Source organism: Podarcis pityusensis (assembly GCF_964106645.2).
Source record: "Podarcis pityusensis genome assembly, chromosome: 2".
Classification (NCBI taxonomy): Eukaryota; Metazoa; Chordata; class Lepidosauria; order Squamata; family Lacertidae; genus Podarcis; species Podarcis pityusensis.
The window spans coordinates 111,811,884-111,830,585 of NC_138029.1; the positions used below are offsets into that span (position 1 = coordinate 111,811,884).

Here is an 18,702-nt window from a genome sequence, read left to right on the forward strand (position 1 = left end):
GGCCCACATCCAGCCCATCACCACCTTTGAGCGCTAGTCTAACATCTCAACTGCTTCTCCTCATTCAGATGGAACAGAGAGACAGATCTGCATATAGATATGCAACTTCCTGGACTCAGTCTTGTGCCTAGATGCCCAGGTCTCTGCCATGGCCAGAAGTGCATTTGCACAGTTAAATCTAGTGCACCAGCTTGCCAGGGACTGTGCTGAGGAGGGTTGCACTGAGGAGGAATGGTGGGATCCCCCCCTCCCCCTGCTCCTGAATCTTCCCAGGAGTAGGAGGACAGTATAGATTTGGAACAGTGGTTTGCAGAGGGACATAGTTCAGAAGGCAGAAGCTGGGAAATACTGGATGGGGAACAGCTAGGAGAAGAAGCACTGGGAGAAAGAGAGCTAACAGACTCACTGTCACTTGAAAGCATTCATTCGCTCAGTCCAAGGTCAAGAAGAGCAGATAAGGTGGCAGCACAGAAAGCACAGTGGTTGCGAGAACAGGTTGCGAGACTTGGTAGTGACGTGGGTGACTTTTAGTAACCAAAATAAATTGACTTAGAATTCCATGTTAGGTGTGCTACCTCTGGAATTCACAAAGATGTTGATGACAACAGAATAATACCTTTACATAATCTCAGCCACTCAATGACATTTTTATTGTGTGTTCCTGGCAAATAACAAAAACCCACATAATTATTGCATTTATCAAACTAAAATATCAGAGTAGGAGAGGGTCTTTCTGGCAAATCCACCGATATATAGCACTGCAAGGTTCAGAGGTGACTTTATATTTTATTGTAGCACAAGAGTTTCCTTCAGCATAGTTTGGTTCTGGAAATCTGTGGAAGAAAAAGGTACATCTGAATATCAGGACAGAAGTCTGTTACAACTATTTTTTCATGTTCTTAATAGAAAGCATGAGTGTTTCCAAAATGTACAATAAGCTGGTTGTATGCATTTGAATCCTCCAAACATGGATGAGTAGCATCAAAGTGGAGAGAGTGAAGAAAGTCACGCATAGCTTGATAGTGGGAGCAGCACCATCTCCCCCTTTTCCTTTTGGGCCTGGAGGATTGCAGCAGTGGGGGATGCTCCACCAGGGACCAGTGGCAGAGCATATGCCCGTGCTGCCTGAGGAGTCAGGGCATGGAGGGCGCCCTCCCATGCGCCACAGTTCAGGGTAGGAGAGGGGCAGGGAAGCTGCTGCCCATCCCCTCCTGCTCTCTGCCACCAGCTCAGGCCTGACCCAGCTGCGGAGGCAGAGCTGCTGTGGCCGGGTGTGCCTCGCCTTGGCCGAGGGCTGCTCTCCGTCGCCAGGTCAGCAGAGCTACAGGGCACAAGGTATGCCACAGGTGAGGAGGGTGGGCAGCAGCACTGCCGCTCCCTCGGCTGCAGCCCACTCACCTGCGTGACCCGGGGGCAGAGCTGCACAAGGCACAAGCGCCGCAACCAACACACAACTCCTTCTGGCACACAGCCAGGCTCCCATGAAGGATCCACTGTGGGGTGCCTGTTTGCACCCCCTCTCAAAATTGCACTCAGGGCCACAGGACCCCCATGCTATGCCTCTGAATCAAAATGACCTACCAATTTGCCACCTAGGAAGAGTGAATTGGGGGTGAAGGGGCAGATATAGGAACTTGAGAGCAGAAGTTGGCTTGCTTATCCATATTTGGACCTCAGCACGTTCCCAGAGACAATAGGTGTGCAACATTCCCTGTTAGACTGTGACTCATCCCAACTACACTAAACAACCCCAAACTGGTCAGTTGCCCACCCCGAATTAAGTGGGATGCTGGGGTGGGGGGCAACCATCATTAACTGCCAATAACCTTCCAGTTCTCCCTTCCTTCTCTCTCCTCTGATTTTCCTCTAGGGAAAGGCCAATATTTTTGGCCAGCTCTTTTTGACCATTTGTGTGTGTTAAGAGTGAAAGAAATGCCTGAAAATAGAAACAGGGTGAGTTTTTTTAAAAGGATTCCATGCAGAAGGGGTTTTTCCACTGATTATGACAAGGAGCGCGAGGATTTTCTACTATACTTTCACTTTGCATTCTTTCAAAAACTTCACCAGCTGCTCTGTGCAAGACTCTCCACAACAGCCTCCAGAATTCCTTGTATTATCAATGTTGGGGAGGCAGCGATTGAGATTGTGAGTGAAGTGGGAAGAGTTACTCATCCACTCCCTGCCACTGTAGTTCCATGCAGCACTTATAAATAGGGGGAAATGATCCATTCATGCCCCTAAGGATTTTTCCTTCCCCCCAGGAACCAGTGCTGTGGAGCAAGGGGGGCACATCAATTGAGACCATGAGTGGGGAGTGAAGTGGCCAGTGAATAAAAATAAAAATAGAACTACGCCCATGTCTTCATGGAATGGAAACTTGCCACCCCAGACCTTTTCCCAATTTCTAAGGAGCCAGCTGAGGGAATCTTCTTGGCAGCCAATAGAAGAAGCGAAAAATATCTTTTACAAACTTTCTGTTAGCCCACTAAAACTTTAGCTTATAAACAGGCAAGAGAAGCACTTACTTAAATGTTCAGTGCAAATTAAATGTGAAATTTGGCAACATCTCTAATATCAGTCCCTAGCTACCCCTTTCTCTACATGAGAATACTAGCAACTTAATTGGAACCAGTGCAAAAACCAGTGCCTCAATTGCACATCGAGATAATCTTAGCTCTAAAAATTGTGCTTTTTATTGCTTTGATTAAAAACAATAACAACTCACAGACTCTGATCAAGCTGGGAGCCTGTAATCCACATCCATTTCTTCTCCAATTTTAATAGTGAGAGCCCAATCCAGTGTACTGCATTTTTTGTAATGTTTTTTATGAAATCCTGTATGAGAGATAATGTATTTTTAAATATATATATATTAAATTATTTCCAAGTTGATAAATTCAGAATAAAGCTTACATTAAAATAATATAAAGTAATAAAATGTGAAAGTTGATAGTAATTATAATGAAACATTCACCAAGAACAGTAATCAAAGCAGCATTAAGCATTTATAATTCAGGCCTCCCCATTTATGCAGGGGTCACATTGCAAGGAACTGTGCATTGAAGTGAAATTGTGTATATTAGGAACACCATTGAAAAAGCCTCCAAACACGCTTTAAAACATCCATGGGGAAAAGCCGCTGAAAGGCCGTGTGGAATGGGAGGGGAAACCAGGGGAACACCAGCTCCTCCTCTGCCACTGCTCCACCACCAACCTCACCTTCCTAAAGAGTCTTTCTAAATAAAAAGAGGACTTGGGCTACAGTTACAGGGATTTGCTTGCAACTGGTACTTTGGTTCTCACTAGTCAAGCTCCCCAAGACCTTCTCTAGACACTGATTAACTGGTCATGGGTGGGAACGGGATGAAGCACTAAACAAGGCCCTGCACTCCACATGCTTCTCAAGTCACCAACCATGTTATCATTGCAGAGCTACTAAGCTAGAGTTAAGCTCAGTTGGACTCAGGCTTCCTTCAGAATTAACCTGCATGGGAATGCATTGCCTGAAATATGCAATTGTCCCCTTACCAGCTCCTCCTTGTCTTGGATGACCAGCAGTTGAGAATCCCTTGTTGAACAGTCATGTTGGCTCTCATTCCAGGTTTTCATATTTTCTGATGGCCAGTAGCACTTGTCCCTGTGGAGCTGCCATTGCAAAGGGCACACTTTGCAAGGGGAATTATCTGTGGAAGGAAAGACACTTAATGATTATGACTGGGCCTCCATTTCGATTGTATAAACATAACTGCTCTGCAATGGTAAAGACCCAGTGTCACTAGGCTGAGTGAAGTTGTCCAGTAAATTGTTGGTTTGCAAGGTGCTCTTTGAAACTGCTCAAAGTTGGGGTCCAACAACTTTTTATGTTATTCACTTTTTTCTTTACTTTTTTTCCTTTCCCTTTTTTTTTTTTTGAAGTGTAGCTACATTTGCCACATTTATTTTGTTGTTTTTTTTTATAAATATTTTATTAGGTTTTAACAATAAGAAAATTCAAAAGGATACAAAAACAGACTTCCGGGTTAGCGCGATCGGCAAATGGCGGATTCCCTCCGAGCTCCGGAGGGAATCAGCTTTGTAGAAGACGGGTCCTGCCGCGGCGACGACGCGGGGGGCCTCAGAAACCACAGGCGCGGAAGCCTGTAGACTTGGTAACTCGGCGGGCACCATTTGCGCCCTCCCCGACCAGCGAAGAAGCCTTTTTAAAGGCTTCAGAGCTGGTGACGGAGAATGGCGTGGTGCTGTGAGTGGATCGCTTCTTCTACAGAGTGAAGCCGCGAGCCATGGCCGGAGAGCGCTGACTTCTTCCTTGAACATTTGGGCTGCAAAAGAAGAAGAAGAGTTTGGATTTGATATCCCGCCTTTCACTCCCCTTCAGGAGTCTCAAAGCGGCTAACATTCTCCTTTCCCTTCCTCCCCCACAACAAACACTCTGTGAGGTGAGTGGGGCTGAGAGACTTCAAAGAAGTGTGACTGGCCCAAGGTCACCCAGCAGCTGCATGTGGAGGAGCAGAGACGCGAACCCGGTTCCCCAGGTTACGAGACTACCGCTATTAACCACTACACCACACTGGCTCTCCAGTGTACTCTCCAAAGTAACAACCCGTGAGTAATACGGAAATTGGACTTAAAATTTCTATTTGAAATTCGGCACGACCGGGGGATGCATTAAAAGGAAGTCCGCCCCCCGTGTTGCAGACAATTTAAAGCAAGAATTGGATAACTAAGGTCGAGAGACCACTTCTCTCTTTGTGAGATAAAAGTTATTAATTCCACGATTTGGCACCATAAGTATTTTGCTGGAGGATAAGAACTGATTTTAAGGAGCTGAGACACAACCCCCCACGATCCGGGAGTGATCCGCGAGAGAGCCTGCTGAGAAGGTATAAAGAGTTTGACAGCTGTCAAACGAGCTGTCAAAGTTACAAGAATTGGCTTTTTGCTACTTCTGCTGGTTATTTTTGATATATTTAACTTGAAACTGTTGAAAATAAAGGGAAAATAAGAACAAAGTAACCAGACTGTTGGAGAAGAATATTAAGTAACCAGAACCCCTCTAGAGGGGGTTCTGAGACATTACAATGGCTGCAGATGGAAAATTACAGGCTGAGCTCGAAAAGATGTTCTTTCTCGTGGGAAAATTACAAGACCAGAGTTCAGCTATGGCTACAGATGTTTTGACTTTGAAATTGAAAGTAAATAACTTTGTTGATGGTCCCAAGGACTTGACACAAGAAAATCCTGCAGTCGAACAGAAAGAGATATGTCCAGACTTAGAGTGGGAAGGAGGAGCTGAAATGTTGCAGGTGAAAAAGGACAACCAGTGGCCTGTAAGAATGGATTATAAAGAAAACAAGATCTGGATGATGAAAATTTGGTTTGAACTTGAGAATGATGATTGGAGGAATCTCCCCACGGGGAGACTGGAAGACCTATGGATTACAAATCTGATCAAGGCGAAAATTGGAGCTTTTGGAGCTTTTGGGACATTTGGGACATTTGGATTTAAAAGGAACCAGGACTAAGACTTGGGCTCCACTTTTGAATATGGAGGTCTGGTTGGAAGAAATATAGACCCTATTGGGTCAGAGCTTCTCCAAGATTTGATGTCTACTATAAAAGACTACCAACAAAACCGGCAGAGAGGGACTGAGAGAGACTTAAGGGCCTCGGACGTGAGAGATCCGGGCTGAGAGTTGACTGATTGATGGACATTTGCTGAGGATCGAGACCGAGAAGGGGGGGGGGGCGAGAGTTTGGGAATCCAAAGGGTGTTTAAATATATGTTGTTCTTTGTTACTTTGTTTTGTAAATAATATAAAAATTGGGAAATCTGTGGAAGGGGAATGGGGTCATCCTTAGAAAAGTATGTTAAGGATGGGTATTTTGGTTTAAACTGAGGGTTATAAGTCAAATTTGGTTAACTAAGAAGAAACAAGTAAAATACTAATAAGGTAAAAGAGGGAGATAAGAACTTGCTGAGTAAACTATTGAAGTTGGAATGCAGGAGGGAGAGGTGTGGGGAAGTCCAGGAAAGTGGTTAAGAAATTAGGGATTTGAAATTATATGTGTTTGTATTTGTGTTTGTATGTTTGTGTTGTGTATTGTTTGTGTGTGTGTAAACTTTGAAAACTCAATAAAAATTTTATTTTTTAAAAAAACAAGAAAGAATACAAAATTACAAAAAACAATAACACATTGAACACAAAAAAGAGAGTAAAAGAAAACACATGTACAGAAAAAACAAAAAATTCCCTTTTTCTTAATTTCTCATCTTCAATTAACTTATTTTCCTGACTTCCTCACATCTCCCATTCTTGTATCCCTTTTAAAAATTAGTTCAGCAAATTCATGTCTATTAATTTATCTATTATTTATCCAAATCATACATTTTAGCTTGTTGCTAGAACCCCTGCGGTTCATTTCAATGTCCTCAACATTCAAAACTTTTACAATGTTTCTGCAAATAAATTTTAAATTTCGTCCAATCTTCCTCCACCAGCTCTTCTCCCTGGTCTCGGATTCTGCCAGTCATTTCCGCCATCTCCATATAGTCTATTAATTGCATCGGCCAGTCTTCCAGGGTGGGTAGATCTTGTGTCTTCCAATGCTTTGCGATGAGAATTCTTGCTGCTGCGGTAGCGTACATAAAAAAAGTTCTATCCTTCTTTAACACCGATTGGTCCACTATGCCCAGGAGGAAGGCCTCTGGTTTCTTCGGGAAAGTATACTTAAATACCTTTTTCAATTCATTATATATCATTTCCCAGAAGGCCTTGATCCTTAGGCACGTCCACCAAAGGTGAAAGAATGTACCTTCAATCTCTTTACATTTCCAACACTTATTATCGGGCAGATGATATATTTTTGCGAGCTTGACTGGGGTCATGTACCACCTATAAATCATTTTCATAATATTCTCTCTTAAGGCATTACATGCCGTAAACTTGATCCCGGTGGTCCACAACTTCTCCCAGTCAGCAAACATAATGTTATGGCCTATATCTTGTGCCCATTTTATCATTGCAGATTTTACCGTTTCTTCTTCAGTGTTCCATTTCAACAGCAGATTATACATTCTTGAAAGTATCTTAGCATTGGGTTCTAACAATTCTGTTTCTAACTTTGATTTTTCCACCTGGAAACCAATTTTTTTATCCAAATTGTACACCTCTCTTATTTGAAAATAATGTAGCCAGTCTCGCACATTCTCTTTAAGCTTGTCATAACTCTGCAATTTCAATTTATCACCTTCTTGTTCTAAAATTTCCCAGTATTTTGGCCATTTGGCTTCCATGTTAAGTTTTTTCAAGGCTTTCGCCTCCATAGGTGATAGCCACCTTGGGGTTTTACTCTCCAAAAAGTCTTTATACCTTATCCAGACATTAAACAATGCTTTTCTGACAATATGGTTTTTAAATGCCTTATGTGCTTTTATCTTGCCGTACCATAGATATGCATGCCACCCAAATACATTGTCATACCCTTCAAGATCCAAAACATCTGTATTCTCAAGAAGCAGCCATTCCTTCAGCCAGCAAAAAGCTGCTGACTCATAATAAAGTTTTAAGTCTGGCAGGGCAAACCCTCCTCTTTCTTTAGCATCAGTAAGAATTTTAAGTTTTATTCTGGGCTTTTTGCCCTGCCAGACAAATCTAGATATGTCTCTTTGCCACTTCTTGAAACAGTCCATCTTATCAATAATTTGCAATGATTGTGTATCTGAAGAAGTGTGCATGCACACGAAAGCTCATACCAAGAACTAACTTAGTTGGTCTTTAAGGTGCTACTGGAAGGGATTTTTTTATTTTGCAATGATTGGAATAAGAATAACATCCTCGGCAATACATTCATCTTAATAACAGCAATTTGACCCAGCAAGGAAAGCTTCAGGTTCGTCCAAATTTCTAAATCCTTTTTCACCTCTGTCCAGCATTTCTCGTAGTTATCTTTAAATAAATTTACATTCTTAGATGTCATGTTCACCCCCAGGTATTTTACCTTCTTTACTAATGTTAGATCTGTTTCGTTCTGAAACCTCTCTCTTTCTATCGGTGTCAAATTTTTCTCCAAAACCTTAGTTTTCAATTTATTCAATTTGAAACCTGCCACTTGGCGAAATTCTTGGATTACTTCTAAGGCCCTCTTGGTACTAGGTATCGGTTCCTGTAATGTCATAACAAGATCATCTGCAAAAGCTTTAAGTTTGTATTGTTTAACTCCGACCTGATTGCCACATTTATTTTGAAGGAGGAAGAGCCCTGATCCAGATTACGCTCTCCATTTCCATCAGGTCTCAGGGCTGGCTTCTCACCCAAAAACATGCCCTCTGTTTGAGCCAGAAGGTGTTTTTTAGGGGAGAATGGGGGGAGGCGAGACAATAGCTGTCAGGTGGGGAGATAATTTTTATGGGGAACAGGCGTGCAGCTTGATTCAGATTGGCCCCTTTAAAGCTTTTATAGTCGTGATCCAATTCAGTCCTCCCTGCACACTCAAAATGCCTTTGGGTATAAAAACATACAGAGATCAAAGTACAGATCTCTCACATCATGCTTAGTTTAGGCCTTTCACAAATGCAAGTTCATTACTCGCCTAGTTTTTGCATCTGAATGAGTTCAGAGAGAGGAAACTGGAGCCCTCTAGAGGACAAAGATGGAGATTGAGTTTACAAGACAAATTGCAGCCTTACATGTCCAAGTTGGTCTCCACAGTCTGTCTCATGGTAGCTCCGTGTTGACAATACTGTGGTGAGGTGGGGGGGGGGGCTGTCAGTCTCCATTATACCTGTTCCTTCTAATTCCTGGGGTCCTGGATCCAGAAAAGGTTAAAATCTAATGGAGGATTCCATATTAACTAGCCAGGTGAATTAATAGCCTTAAATGCTGTCCTTGGTATAACAAAGGAAGTGGCTTTGTACCTGACTCTTAGTGAGAAAGGCAATGGCCAGAGTTGAGTGTGACGTTAGCTCTAGAATGAAACCACCAATGCTTGATCATTCAGGACCATAGGGAGCCGCCTTATTCTTAGGGAGACCGTGGGGTTCATATAGCTCAATTTTGTCTACACTGCCCAGCAGCAGTTTGAGACACCAGGGATTGAATCTGGGACTTTCTGCATCCAAGATCGGTGCTCTGCCACCAAACTATGAGAACACCACCTGGAGTACTGTGTCCAGTTCTAGGTGCCACAATTTAAGTAGGATTTTGACAAGCTGGAATGTGTGCTGCCACACAGGAGATGGAGCAAGCCTGTTTTTTTCCTGCTCAGTAGGGTTGGACCTGGAACAATGGATTCAAGTTGCAAGGAAAGAGACTCTGACTAAATATCAGGAAAAACGACAGTAGAAGCTGTTTGACAGTGGAACGGTCTCTCGTGGGAGGTTGTAGCCTCTGCTTCCTTGGAGGTTTTTAAGCAGAGGTTAGGTGTCCATCTGTCATGGATGCTTTAGCTGAGTTTCCTGCATTGCAAGGTGTTATGTACTGAAGTTCTCACCCTGGGCCATCAGGGGGATACTGTAGATAGTTATGCAAATAAGGGATCGAAAGTGACATTCAGGGATTGGATAGTTTTAGAAAATTGTTACAGTTACGTTGTACTGGAGCTCTATATAAGCAGGCTGACTGAACCCTTCAGTTCAGTTCTGGCCTGTGAATAAACAAGAGCTGTTTGAAGAATCGCTGTGTCGTCTGATATGTTCACCCAAAGCTTAACACAAGGAGACTGTTGGTGTTCCCTCCAGCTCTACAGTTCTGTAAGTCTTTGATTCACCCACAATGAATGAGTTTCTTTACAGAAGGTTTTATGCCTCAAAACAACATAGATGTGAAATGAAAGCAAGCTCTTACATACAATTGCTATGCTTAAAAGAGACAGCAGTACAATATATCAATTCTACCTGAGGAACTATACTGATTTTGATTGCAGAAGTTGAATCTTAGGAAAGCCTGAAACTTGTCTGTTGAGGCATTGCATCCACCATTGTTCAGTAGGATTTTCCCCTGTTCAGCTTCCAATGGCAAAGCTGCCCCCGCAAAACAAATAAAGTCATTTAAATGAATGGGCATAATGTTAAGGCACAAATTGAAATTATGGAGGCCAAGGAATGGGGAGAAAAAGATGGATATGATAAGACAATGAGGGCAAGCTGCAAAACAGATCAGGACACTTGTATATTTACTCATTGTGCAGAGGAGGGAATTTGGGAGGAACATAGTATCATGCAGGGATGTAAGTAATCACACCTGCCCAAATTCCTCCTATGCAAACATAAGGGAGTCCCTGCTTTCTTTAGACAAAAATATGTGGAAATGGGATTTCTATCAGCATTTTCAAGGACAGAAAGATTTTGAAGCTTTTTGCTTTCAAAACTGAATATATTGTTGCAATTGTCCTATTCCTCCCAAAACCACAAAACCAGGAAGCATCCAAGAATAAGGTGCAAAAAAACACCTCATAGAAGCCAAGAAAAAGGATGAGTCCTTTGCAATTTAAGCATACTGCAAAAATAAGTAACCTGTCATTCTTGGAATCTGTGAGATATTTCTGTTTTTTGCACTGTATTCCTCCAAGCATTGAGAAGATCCAAAGGTTCAGTGCTTCCCTAATTTCAGCTTCCTTTGGAAGAAGGTGCCTTCAGGCTTACAGCGTTTTTGTAATAGTTGCATTTATTTACAAATATATAGGATGAGCAGAGGTGACACACTTCTTCCACTTTTTTCTGCCAAAATCTTTATCTGGGCTGCGTCTTGGCCTAACACAGACACCAGCTCCCTTCTTCTGATATCTACCAGCAAACCATTACAGTATTAACATAATCGGGAAGAACAGCTTCTTGTTCAGGCCTCAGATATCCATTTTTACCTCAGCTTTTTACCTCAGCTTTTGCCTCACACCTCCCTCCCTCCCTGACTTTCCCAACTGGCATTGCTTCTCCTCACCTTTCAGTCTACTCCCAACTGACAGCCAATCGGAATACGTTGCTGAATTTGAATGAATTTACCTGGTCCAAGTTTTGTCTAAAAACATTAAAAGAGGCAACACATGTACTTTTGTAAACTAATACAGTGGTACCTCGGGTTAAGTACTTAATTCATTCCAGACGTCCGTTCTTAACCTGAAACTGTTCTTAACCTGAAGCACCACTTTAGCTAATGGGGCCTCCTGCTGCCGCTGCGCCGCCGGAGCATGATTTCTGTTCTCATCCTGAAGCAAAGTTCTTAACCTGAAGCACTATTTCTGGGTTAGCGGAGTCTGTAACCTGAAGCGTATGTAACCTGAAGCGTATGTAACCTAAGATACCACTGTAAAACGTTTAACAATAAGCAGTGCTTATATTTAACCACCATTTTATAGTTCAAATCGGGGAAAATAAATACATTAAAGGGACAAAAGTACAAAGATTCACAAAATGTTTAGGGGTATCCGTATTTCTGCATCCCCCCAGAAGAAAGCACTGATAATAAGTATTTTTTTAAAAAAATCAAAAGTACGATAATCTCTCTGTCTCCTTTCAGAAGCTGTTACCAAGCAGCAGGGGTGGCCCATGCATGAGGCGAGGTGAAGCCATTTGCTTCAGGTGATGGATCTGTCCTCCACCCCATCCCCACCTTTGTGCTGCTCCCAGCCCTGAGGGGCTTCACCCACATTGCCAACACAGCCCGGTTGCCCTCACCCTGCCACTGCGCCCTCACCACTGCACTCTTGCAGCACGGGTGCAGTTGCAGTGATGGGGCTGGGGAGGGGACCCGGATCTGTGGGGGTGAGGCATTTTGCCTCTATTGGCAAGATGTTTTGAGCTGGCCCTGCCAAGCGGCAAATGCTAAACAGGCCTGCAACGGTAAACAGCACCATGCCTCAAATTTTGACAGTTGCTGCACTTTGATATCAGCGTAAGTCACCGAAATATTGTTCACAGCACCAAACAGAGACACAGAGAGACAGCAGACTTCCATGCGTGGGTGGGTGGGTGTTTAAGGGTTATTAACCAAATAAAGAGCTGGAAACAAGAAGACATAGCCCAGATCAAAACGGGGAATTGGAAATCGGTATCAACACAAAAAAGCTGGTTCAAACCGTTTTACAAAACCTAATGCACACATGTGGGGACTACAGTGACTCAATCTGAAGAAAACTGAGGATTCACACCCGCTTTAGAGTAAAATGTGGAGGAGCCCTGAGGTGGGGGAAATGTCATTCCCGCAGCAAGGATCCTGTTACCCCAACAGTTGCTGATAGCAGACCCTCCAACCATTGGGCTAGAGTTCTGTGAGGATTGCCAAGGGTTGGGGTCAGGCTGTGCCTTGGCCAAAGGCCTGGTGGAACAGCTCTGTCTTGCAGGCCCTGCGGGAAGATGTCAAGTCCCGCAGGGCCCTAGTCTCTTGTGGTAGAGCGTTCCACCAAGTTGGGGCCACAGCCAAGAAAGCCCTGGCTCTGGTTGAGGCCAGCCTAACCTCTCTGCGGCCCGGGACCTCCAAGATGCTTTTGTTTGAAGACCGTAAGGTCCTCCGTGGGACATACCAGGAGAGGCGGTCCCGTAGGTACGAGGGTCCTAGGCCATATAGGGCTTTAAATGTTATGTCTTTATATATGTCAGTAGCTGCCCAGAGTGGCAGCCCAGTCAGATGGGAGGGGTATAAATAATAAAATGATGATGATGATGATGATGATATTCATGATTGAATATCATGTCCCTATTTTCATCGGAAAAATGGCAGAGGGTATGTGATAGCATACCCTCCAACATTCCTCATATGAAAATGGGGACATTTCTCACTCCCCTGAACCTCAGATTTGGCATGTCATGCAGGGCTGGGCCTCAGCGGCCACAGCCTCCCCTCACCTGCTCTCCAGCAGCCTCTGCAAGCTGCCCAAGGGAGGAGGCCAGCAGCAGTGGCCATGGAGAGGCATGCTGGTTCTCCTATATGAATATTAAAAGCTGAGCTGCTCAGAATATTTGATGATAATCAGAAAGATAAACATTTCCTTGAATTAATGATTAATACGCCGGGAGCAGGATTTTGAAACATCTACAGCTGTGGTTCCTATCATGGGCCCCATGCCCCACAGGGGGGCAATTTGATATTAAGGGGGGTAATTTGAGAATGAGTTACTAACATGCATTATTAACGTGCATAAAAATTGGTCAGGTTTTCAAAAGAGAGAATTAGAATGTGTGCATAAGGCTTTGAATCTCTCGCCTCGCGTGGTTAAGACCACCAGACAGTTCAAGGCTAATTTATCAGATTCATTTGCAGCCTACATCGACTTCCTGTCACATTACATCTCAGAAACTAGCATACCAAGAAGTCTATGCCTTCCTTTAATCAGGAAGATGATTTCTAACCAACTTCTTGGAAACTGTCTTAAAGCAGAAAACAAATGTGTATTTTCTGATGTGTGAGGAGGAGTCCCATTCTGAAGGTCAAAAAATGCTGTGCTCGTTTCATAATAAAAACATTAGGAACGAGAGACTGGTTGTTGGTTTTAATACTACTACTACTACTACTAATAATAATAATAATAATAATTTATTACTTATACCCCGCCCATCTGGCCGGTCTCCCCAGCCACTCTGGGCAGCTTCCAACAGGATATTAAAAACAAAACAAAACATCAAACATTAAAAACTTCCCTAAACACGGCTGCCTTCAGATATCTTCTAAAAGTCAGATAGTTGTTTATTTCCTTAACATTGGATGGGAGGGCGTTCCACAGGGAGGCACCACTACCGAGAAGGCCCTCTGCCTGGTCCCTGTAACCTCACTTCTCACAGTGAGGGAACCGCCAGAAGGCCCTCAAAGTTGGACCTCAGTGTCCAGGCTGAACGATGGGGGTGGAGACGTTCCTTCAGGTATACTAGACCGAGGCCGTTTAGGGCTTTAAAGGTCAGCACCGACACTTTGAATGGTGCTCGGAAACGTACTGGGAGCCAATGTAGGTCTTTCAAGACCGGTGTTATGTGATCTCGGTGGCCGCTCCCAGTCACCAGTCTAGCAGCCGCATTCTGTATTAATTGTTGTTTCCGGGTCACCTTCAAAGGTGACGTAGAGTGCATTGCAGTAGTCCAAGCTGGAGATAACTAGAGAATTCCTCCCCCCAATATGTTTCTCTCTCCCCCCCCCCAAAAAAAGCATAGCTACTTATAAATATACTTTCATACTCACCCAAGACTATCACAGCTATCACGAGGATGACATTCCCAATGCATGCTGCCCACAGAGCGATCTGGATCCAATGGGAGTGCTGGGGAGCAGCTATAAAGAGTGACGACTAATTTACAAAATTGAAGGATGTGTTTATGCAGTCTAAAGTGAGCTTGCCTCCAACCGATTGCAGATACAGGAAAAATGCAGTGATATGATGTGTGGGGAAGCCAACCTTCCCACCCATAAGCAATGTTACCCACACAACACGTTCACCCATATGAATTTATTACCACACCAATATGCCAAATAGTCACCAAATGTGCTGCTCTATAGATGTAAGGAGAAATATTAGCAGCACAATTCACATATTCACAGACATTTTCAAATCTGTGGGGAGAGGAGGCGAATCATCAATTACTGGGCCACATAGTGGATTTAAAAAGCAAAAAACAAAAACAAACAACCTTTCATATTCTGGCATCACATTTTGGGCCTAAACCAAAATAATAATAATAAAAATGATTTGCCAAAGAAACAGCCACTGAATCAAAAACTGAATTTTGATCACTAAATCCAATTTCTGGAGGAGGAGTTGTACAGATCACTGTGCTATACTTATTGCTTTTCTTTTTAAAAATAAGAACACCCCATTTTTATTTGTTCCAATCTATTTTTTTTCTTTAGTGCTTATTTGACAGAAAGCCTCTAAGCAGTTCACAAAAACTATCTAAAATATTCATTAAAATACCAGTAAAAGCAGCATTAAAACACATCCTTCTGAATCAAAAAATAAATAAAACAAGCAAATTTAAAACAATTATACGGCTTGAACTTACACAATAAAACTACATGCCTGGGTACGCTTGCCGAAATAAAAGTTTTTAGCAGGTGCCGAAAACAAGACAGTGAAGGAGCCATAGATTGCCTTAATCTAAAGTGGTTAGATTAGAAGGCATGAGCTCCAAACACGGCTTGTGAGCTGAATTCCAAGTGTTAAACTGAGATAATTTTGTCAGCATAAGTTGATCTATGTTAATAAGCAGATACGTGTGGAATTCTCCCGTTTTCCAAGGCAGTTACTAACAAAGACTGACATTTCCCTTGCGCACATCATTCATCCTTCCCTCTATCCCACAAAAGTAAAATACTTCAACTGCTACTTCAGCTGAAGGCGTAGTTCATATACACCCTTCAATTTCTGTGGGTTGTATTGAATGCTATTCCTACTCAAGGCAGACCAGTTCATGTTTATGAAAGTTAATGGACATAACTAATTTAGGATACCTGAAGAAGTGTGCATGCACACGAAAGCTCATACCAAGAACAAACTTAGTTGGTCTCTAAGGTGCTACTAGACAATTTATTTTATTTTTATATATATTTCTACTGCGTCAGACCAACACGGCTACCTACCTAAATCTAATTTAGGTTCATTGATTTCAATGAATTTGCCCTAAAGCAGAACTTAGGGCAACTTTTCATTGCTTAGATGCAACCTTTTGTACAGGATTCTATTCCTCCCATATGCCGGGGCAATTTTCCCGCACACTTGCACCAACTATTTTGCGTGATCGCAGCCATAAAGAAATGGCACAGGAACATGGGGGTCTAAGCGGAGCCCAAATGACCATCCTGGTGAAAGTTCCAAGTGCCTACTTTCTAGTCCCATGTCCCAAAGACAACCACCAATGTTTAAAAGCAATCAGGCGACACTACCACTCACCAAGTTGCTGCGATGGGCTGTGCAGGCTTGAAGAGCCTGTCTGAGAAGTGAACTTTATATCAGCATAAAGTATGTCCTCAGCCATCCTGGAAGCATGAGTCCGCTAAGCTCTCCGTAACAAGGGGAAATGTCTGCAAGCAGTGGCGTGCGAACCAGCCTGACCAAGGCAATCCAAGATCAGGAAGTGTTAATCACACCTCTTTGAATGCGGGGCTGACATTTTTTTCATTTAAATTTTCAGAGGGCAACCCGAGTCTCGTGCAGCTAGAATCACCAAGAGGAACAAGCACGAGCAGGGAGGAGGTGGATCTGGATTTCCTGGCAGGGCTTTAGATAGATCTCCAAGGGATCCTGTCTCCCAACTGTTTGACGAGAACAGCAGCAAAAAAGGTGTGTGTGTGTGTGTGTGTGTGTGTGTGCTTTCTAAAAATCAGACTCTGTGGTGAAAAAATTGGGAGAAAAAAACAGAAATTGTTTTTGTATGTGGAAGGACTTGGAGCTTAATTCTAGTGCTGAAAGCCCATTCCTGAGCCAAGTATCTTCTTAGAGCAGGCACCACCAATATGGGGGTGCTCCCTTTTTCCCTGGTGGCCACAAAGCCTCTAAGCCCCACCACCACCACCAATCACTACCTTCTTGGACATAAGGTGTTGAGGGTGGCTTTTTCTTCAGCTCTCTGTGCTTTTCAAGGCTCAGATTAATTCTACTGGATTCAACTTTTACCCAGATTCCTTGGAAAAGCAAAGTAAAGTGGTACCTTGGTTCTCAAACTTAATCCGTTCCAGAAGTCCGTTCCAAAACCAAAGTGTCCAAACCCAAAACAAGGTGCGCTTTCCCATAGAAAGTACCATATTTTTTGCTCTATAAGACACACTTTTTCCCTTCTAAAAAGTAAGGGAAAATGTGTGTGCATCTTATGGAGCGAATGCAGGCTGCACGGCTAAGCCAGAAGCCAGAATAGGGAGAGGGAGCACTGTGCAGCGCTCCGTCTCGCTGTTCTAGCTTCTGGCTTAGCTGCGCAAAGCCTCTGCAGGGCAATGGGATGAAGGCACCTCGCTGCCCTGCGGAGGCTTCACAGGCTGTCCCAGAAGCCAGAACAGCAAGATGCAGCGCTGTGCAGCACTCCGTCTCGCTATTCTAGCTTCGGGGTTAGCTGTGCAAAGCCTCCCCAGGGCAGCAGGGTGCCTTCATCCTGCTGCCCTCCGGAGGCTTCACGGGCTGTCTCAGAAGCCTCCACAGGGATGAAGGCTCCCCGTGCCCTGCAGAGGCTTTGCACAAAGCTAGACTAGCTATCCCAGCGGCTATCCCAGAAGCCAGAACAGCAAGAGGCTATCCCAGAAGCCAGATCCCTCTTGCTGTTCTGGCTTCTGGGATTTAGAATTTTTTCCCCTTTATTTCCTCCCCCCCCCCCAAACTTGGTGTGTCCTATCATCTGGTGCATCCTACAGAGCGAAAAATACAGTAATGCAAAATTCAATATAAATACAGCCGATAGCTACTGTGGTCTAAAAGACTGATTTATAACCGACTGAGCCATAAAATGCTGGCTCACTGAATAAAAATAGGGGAAATGGTTAAAGTAATTAAAGTAATATTTTGCAAAAAAAACCAAAGCAAAACAGAAGGAAATATGCAACTTATATATAGTCATTATTTACGCGTTAATAACAGACTTAAGAGAATTATGTATATGAGCATCTTGGCATTATTATGTTGACATTTTAGATTGTTTATTTATATACTTACTTTATATCCCATTCTTCCTCCCAAAGGAGCCAAGGTGACCTAAACTTTGTAATTTCTTGAACATTTTCTTATTTTAAAAATTCAAATAATAAAGGGGGGGGGATATACTCCTTAGCGGAAAGCTAAACATGAAATGGAAACCTGTGTGATAAACACCTTGACCACGAAATATGCAAAAGCAGTGGAGGTGCTGTTTGCAGTGGAACAAATGAGTCAGACACCTTTGGTGGACAGGCAGAAAGGCCATAGGCCGCAGTGGTTAGCACATGTTAACAGTGAAATAGACAAGCCCTGTTGTTAATACTGGAGACAGCTTCTTCTACATAATGGTCTTGTTGGGGGAGGATGTGGTTGTAGGTGGAGGGAGAAGGTGTTGATTGCTTTAGATTTGCAGCAAGAATCCTGCAGGCAAGAACTTAATTCGTCCCAGAGGTCCGTTCTTAACCTGAAACGGTTCTTAACTTGAGGTACCACTTCAGCTAATGGGGCCTCCTGCTGCCGCCACTCGATTTCCGTTCTCATCCTGAAGCAAAGTTCTTAACCTGAGGTACTATTTCTGGGTTAGTGGAATCTGTAACCTGAAGCGTCTGTAACCCGAGGTACCACTGTATCCCATTCTTCAGAAACTAGCAAAAAGTAGGGAAATAAAAGCTACTAAAAAGAAAAGCATACTTTTCCATGTATAACACGCCCCTGTGTATAAGATGCCCCCTATTTTGGGGGACTCAAAATAAAGAAAATGCCTTGCCCTGCCCTCCAGTCTCTGCTTCTTAATTTGTATTATTTTATGCCCTGTGGCTTGCCGTTGTTTTATTGATTGTAGTTTCGAAATTATTTATTGTAATTGTTAAGAGTATAGAAATTAAAAGTGATGATGATGATGATGAAAATGGGGGGAGATTGCCCAGAGTTGTTGAGCAAAATATCGTGGAGAAAGAGATCTTGCCAAATATCTTCCAAGTGGTTGCAGAGAGCGGGGGATTCCAAACCAAACTTCGCTTCCATTCTGTTCCTGGGTTGCTTGGAGAGTGGTCCAAAGGTGTTGATATAGTTCTCTCTGTGAAGTTAAACAGGCCTCTGATTGGGCTTTAC

At 43.3% G+C, this 18,702-nt stretch overlaps 1 protein-coding gene across 1 annotated transcript; it reads right to left on the minus strand.

Annotated features, from left to right (window-relative positions):
• Positions 1–626: 626 nt before the first annotated feature.
• Positions 627–16,110, minus strand: LOC308470079 (killer cell lectin-like receptor subfamily B member 1B allele C). Its single transcript, XM_080993346.1, has 6 exons — positions 15,865–16,110; positions 14,160–14,249; positions 9,893–10,018; positions 3,529–3,683; positions 2,726–2,835; positions 627–833 (listed from the first exon to the last, which is right to left on the minus strand). The coding sequence occupies exons 1-6, from the start codon at positions 15,947–15,949 to the stop codon at positions 713–715; spliced, it is 687 nt and encodes a 228-aa protein (XP_080849472.1). The 5' UTR covers positions 15,950–16,110; the 3' UTR covers positions 627–712.
• Between the last annotated feature and the right edge of the window lie 2,592 nt (positions 16,111–18,702).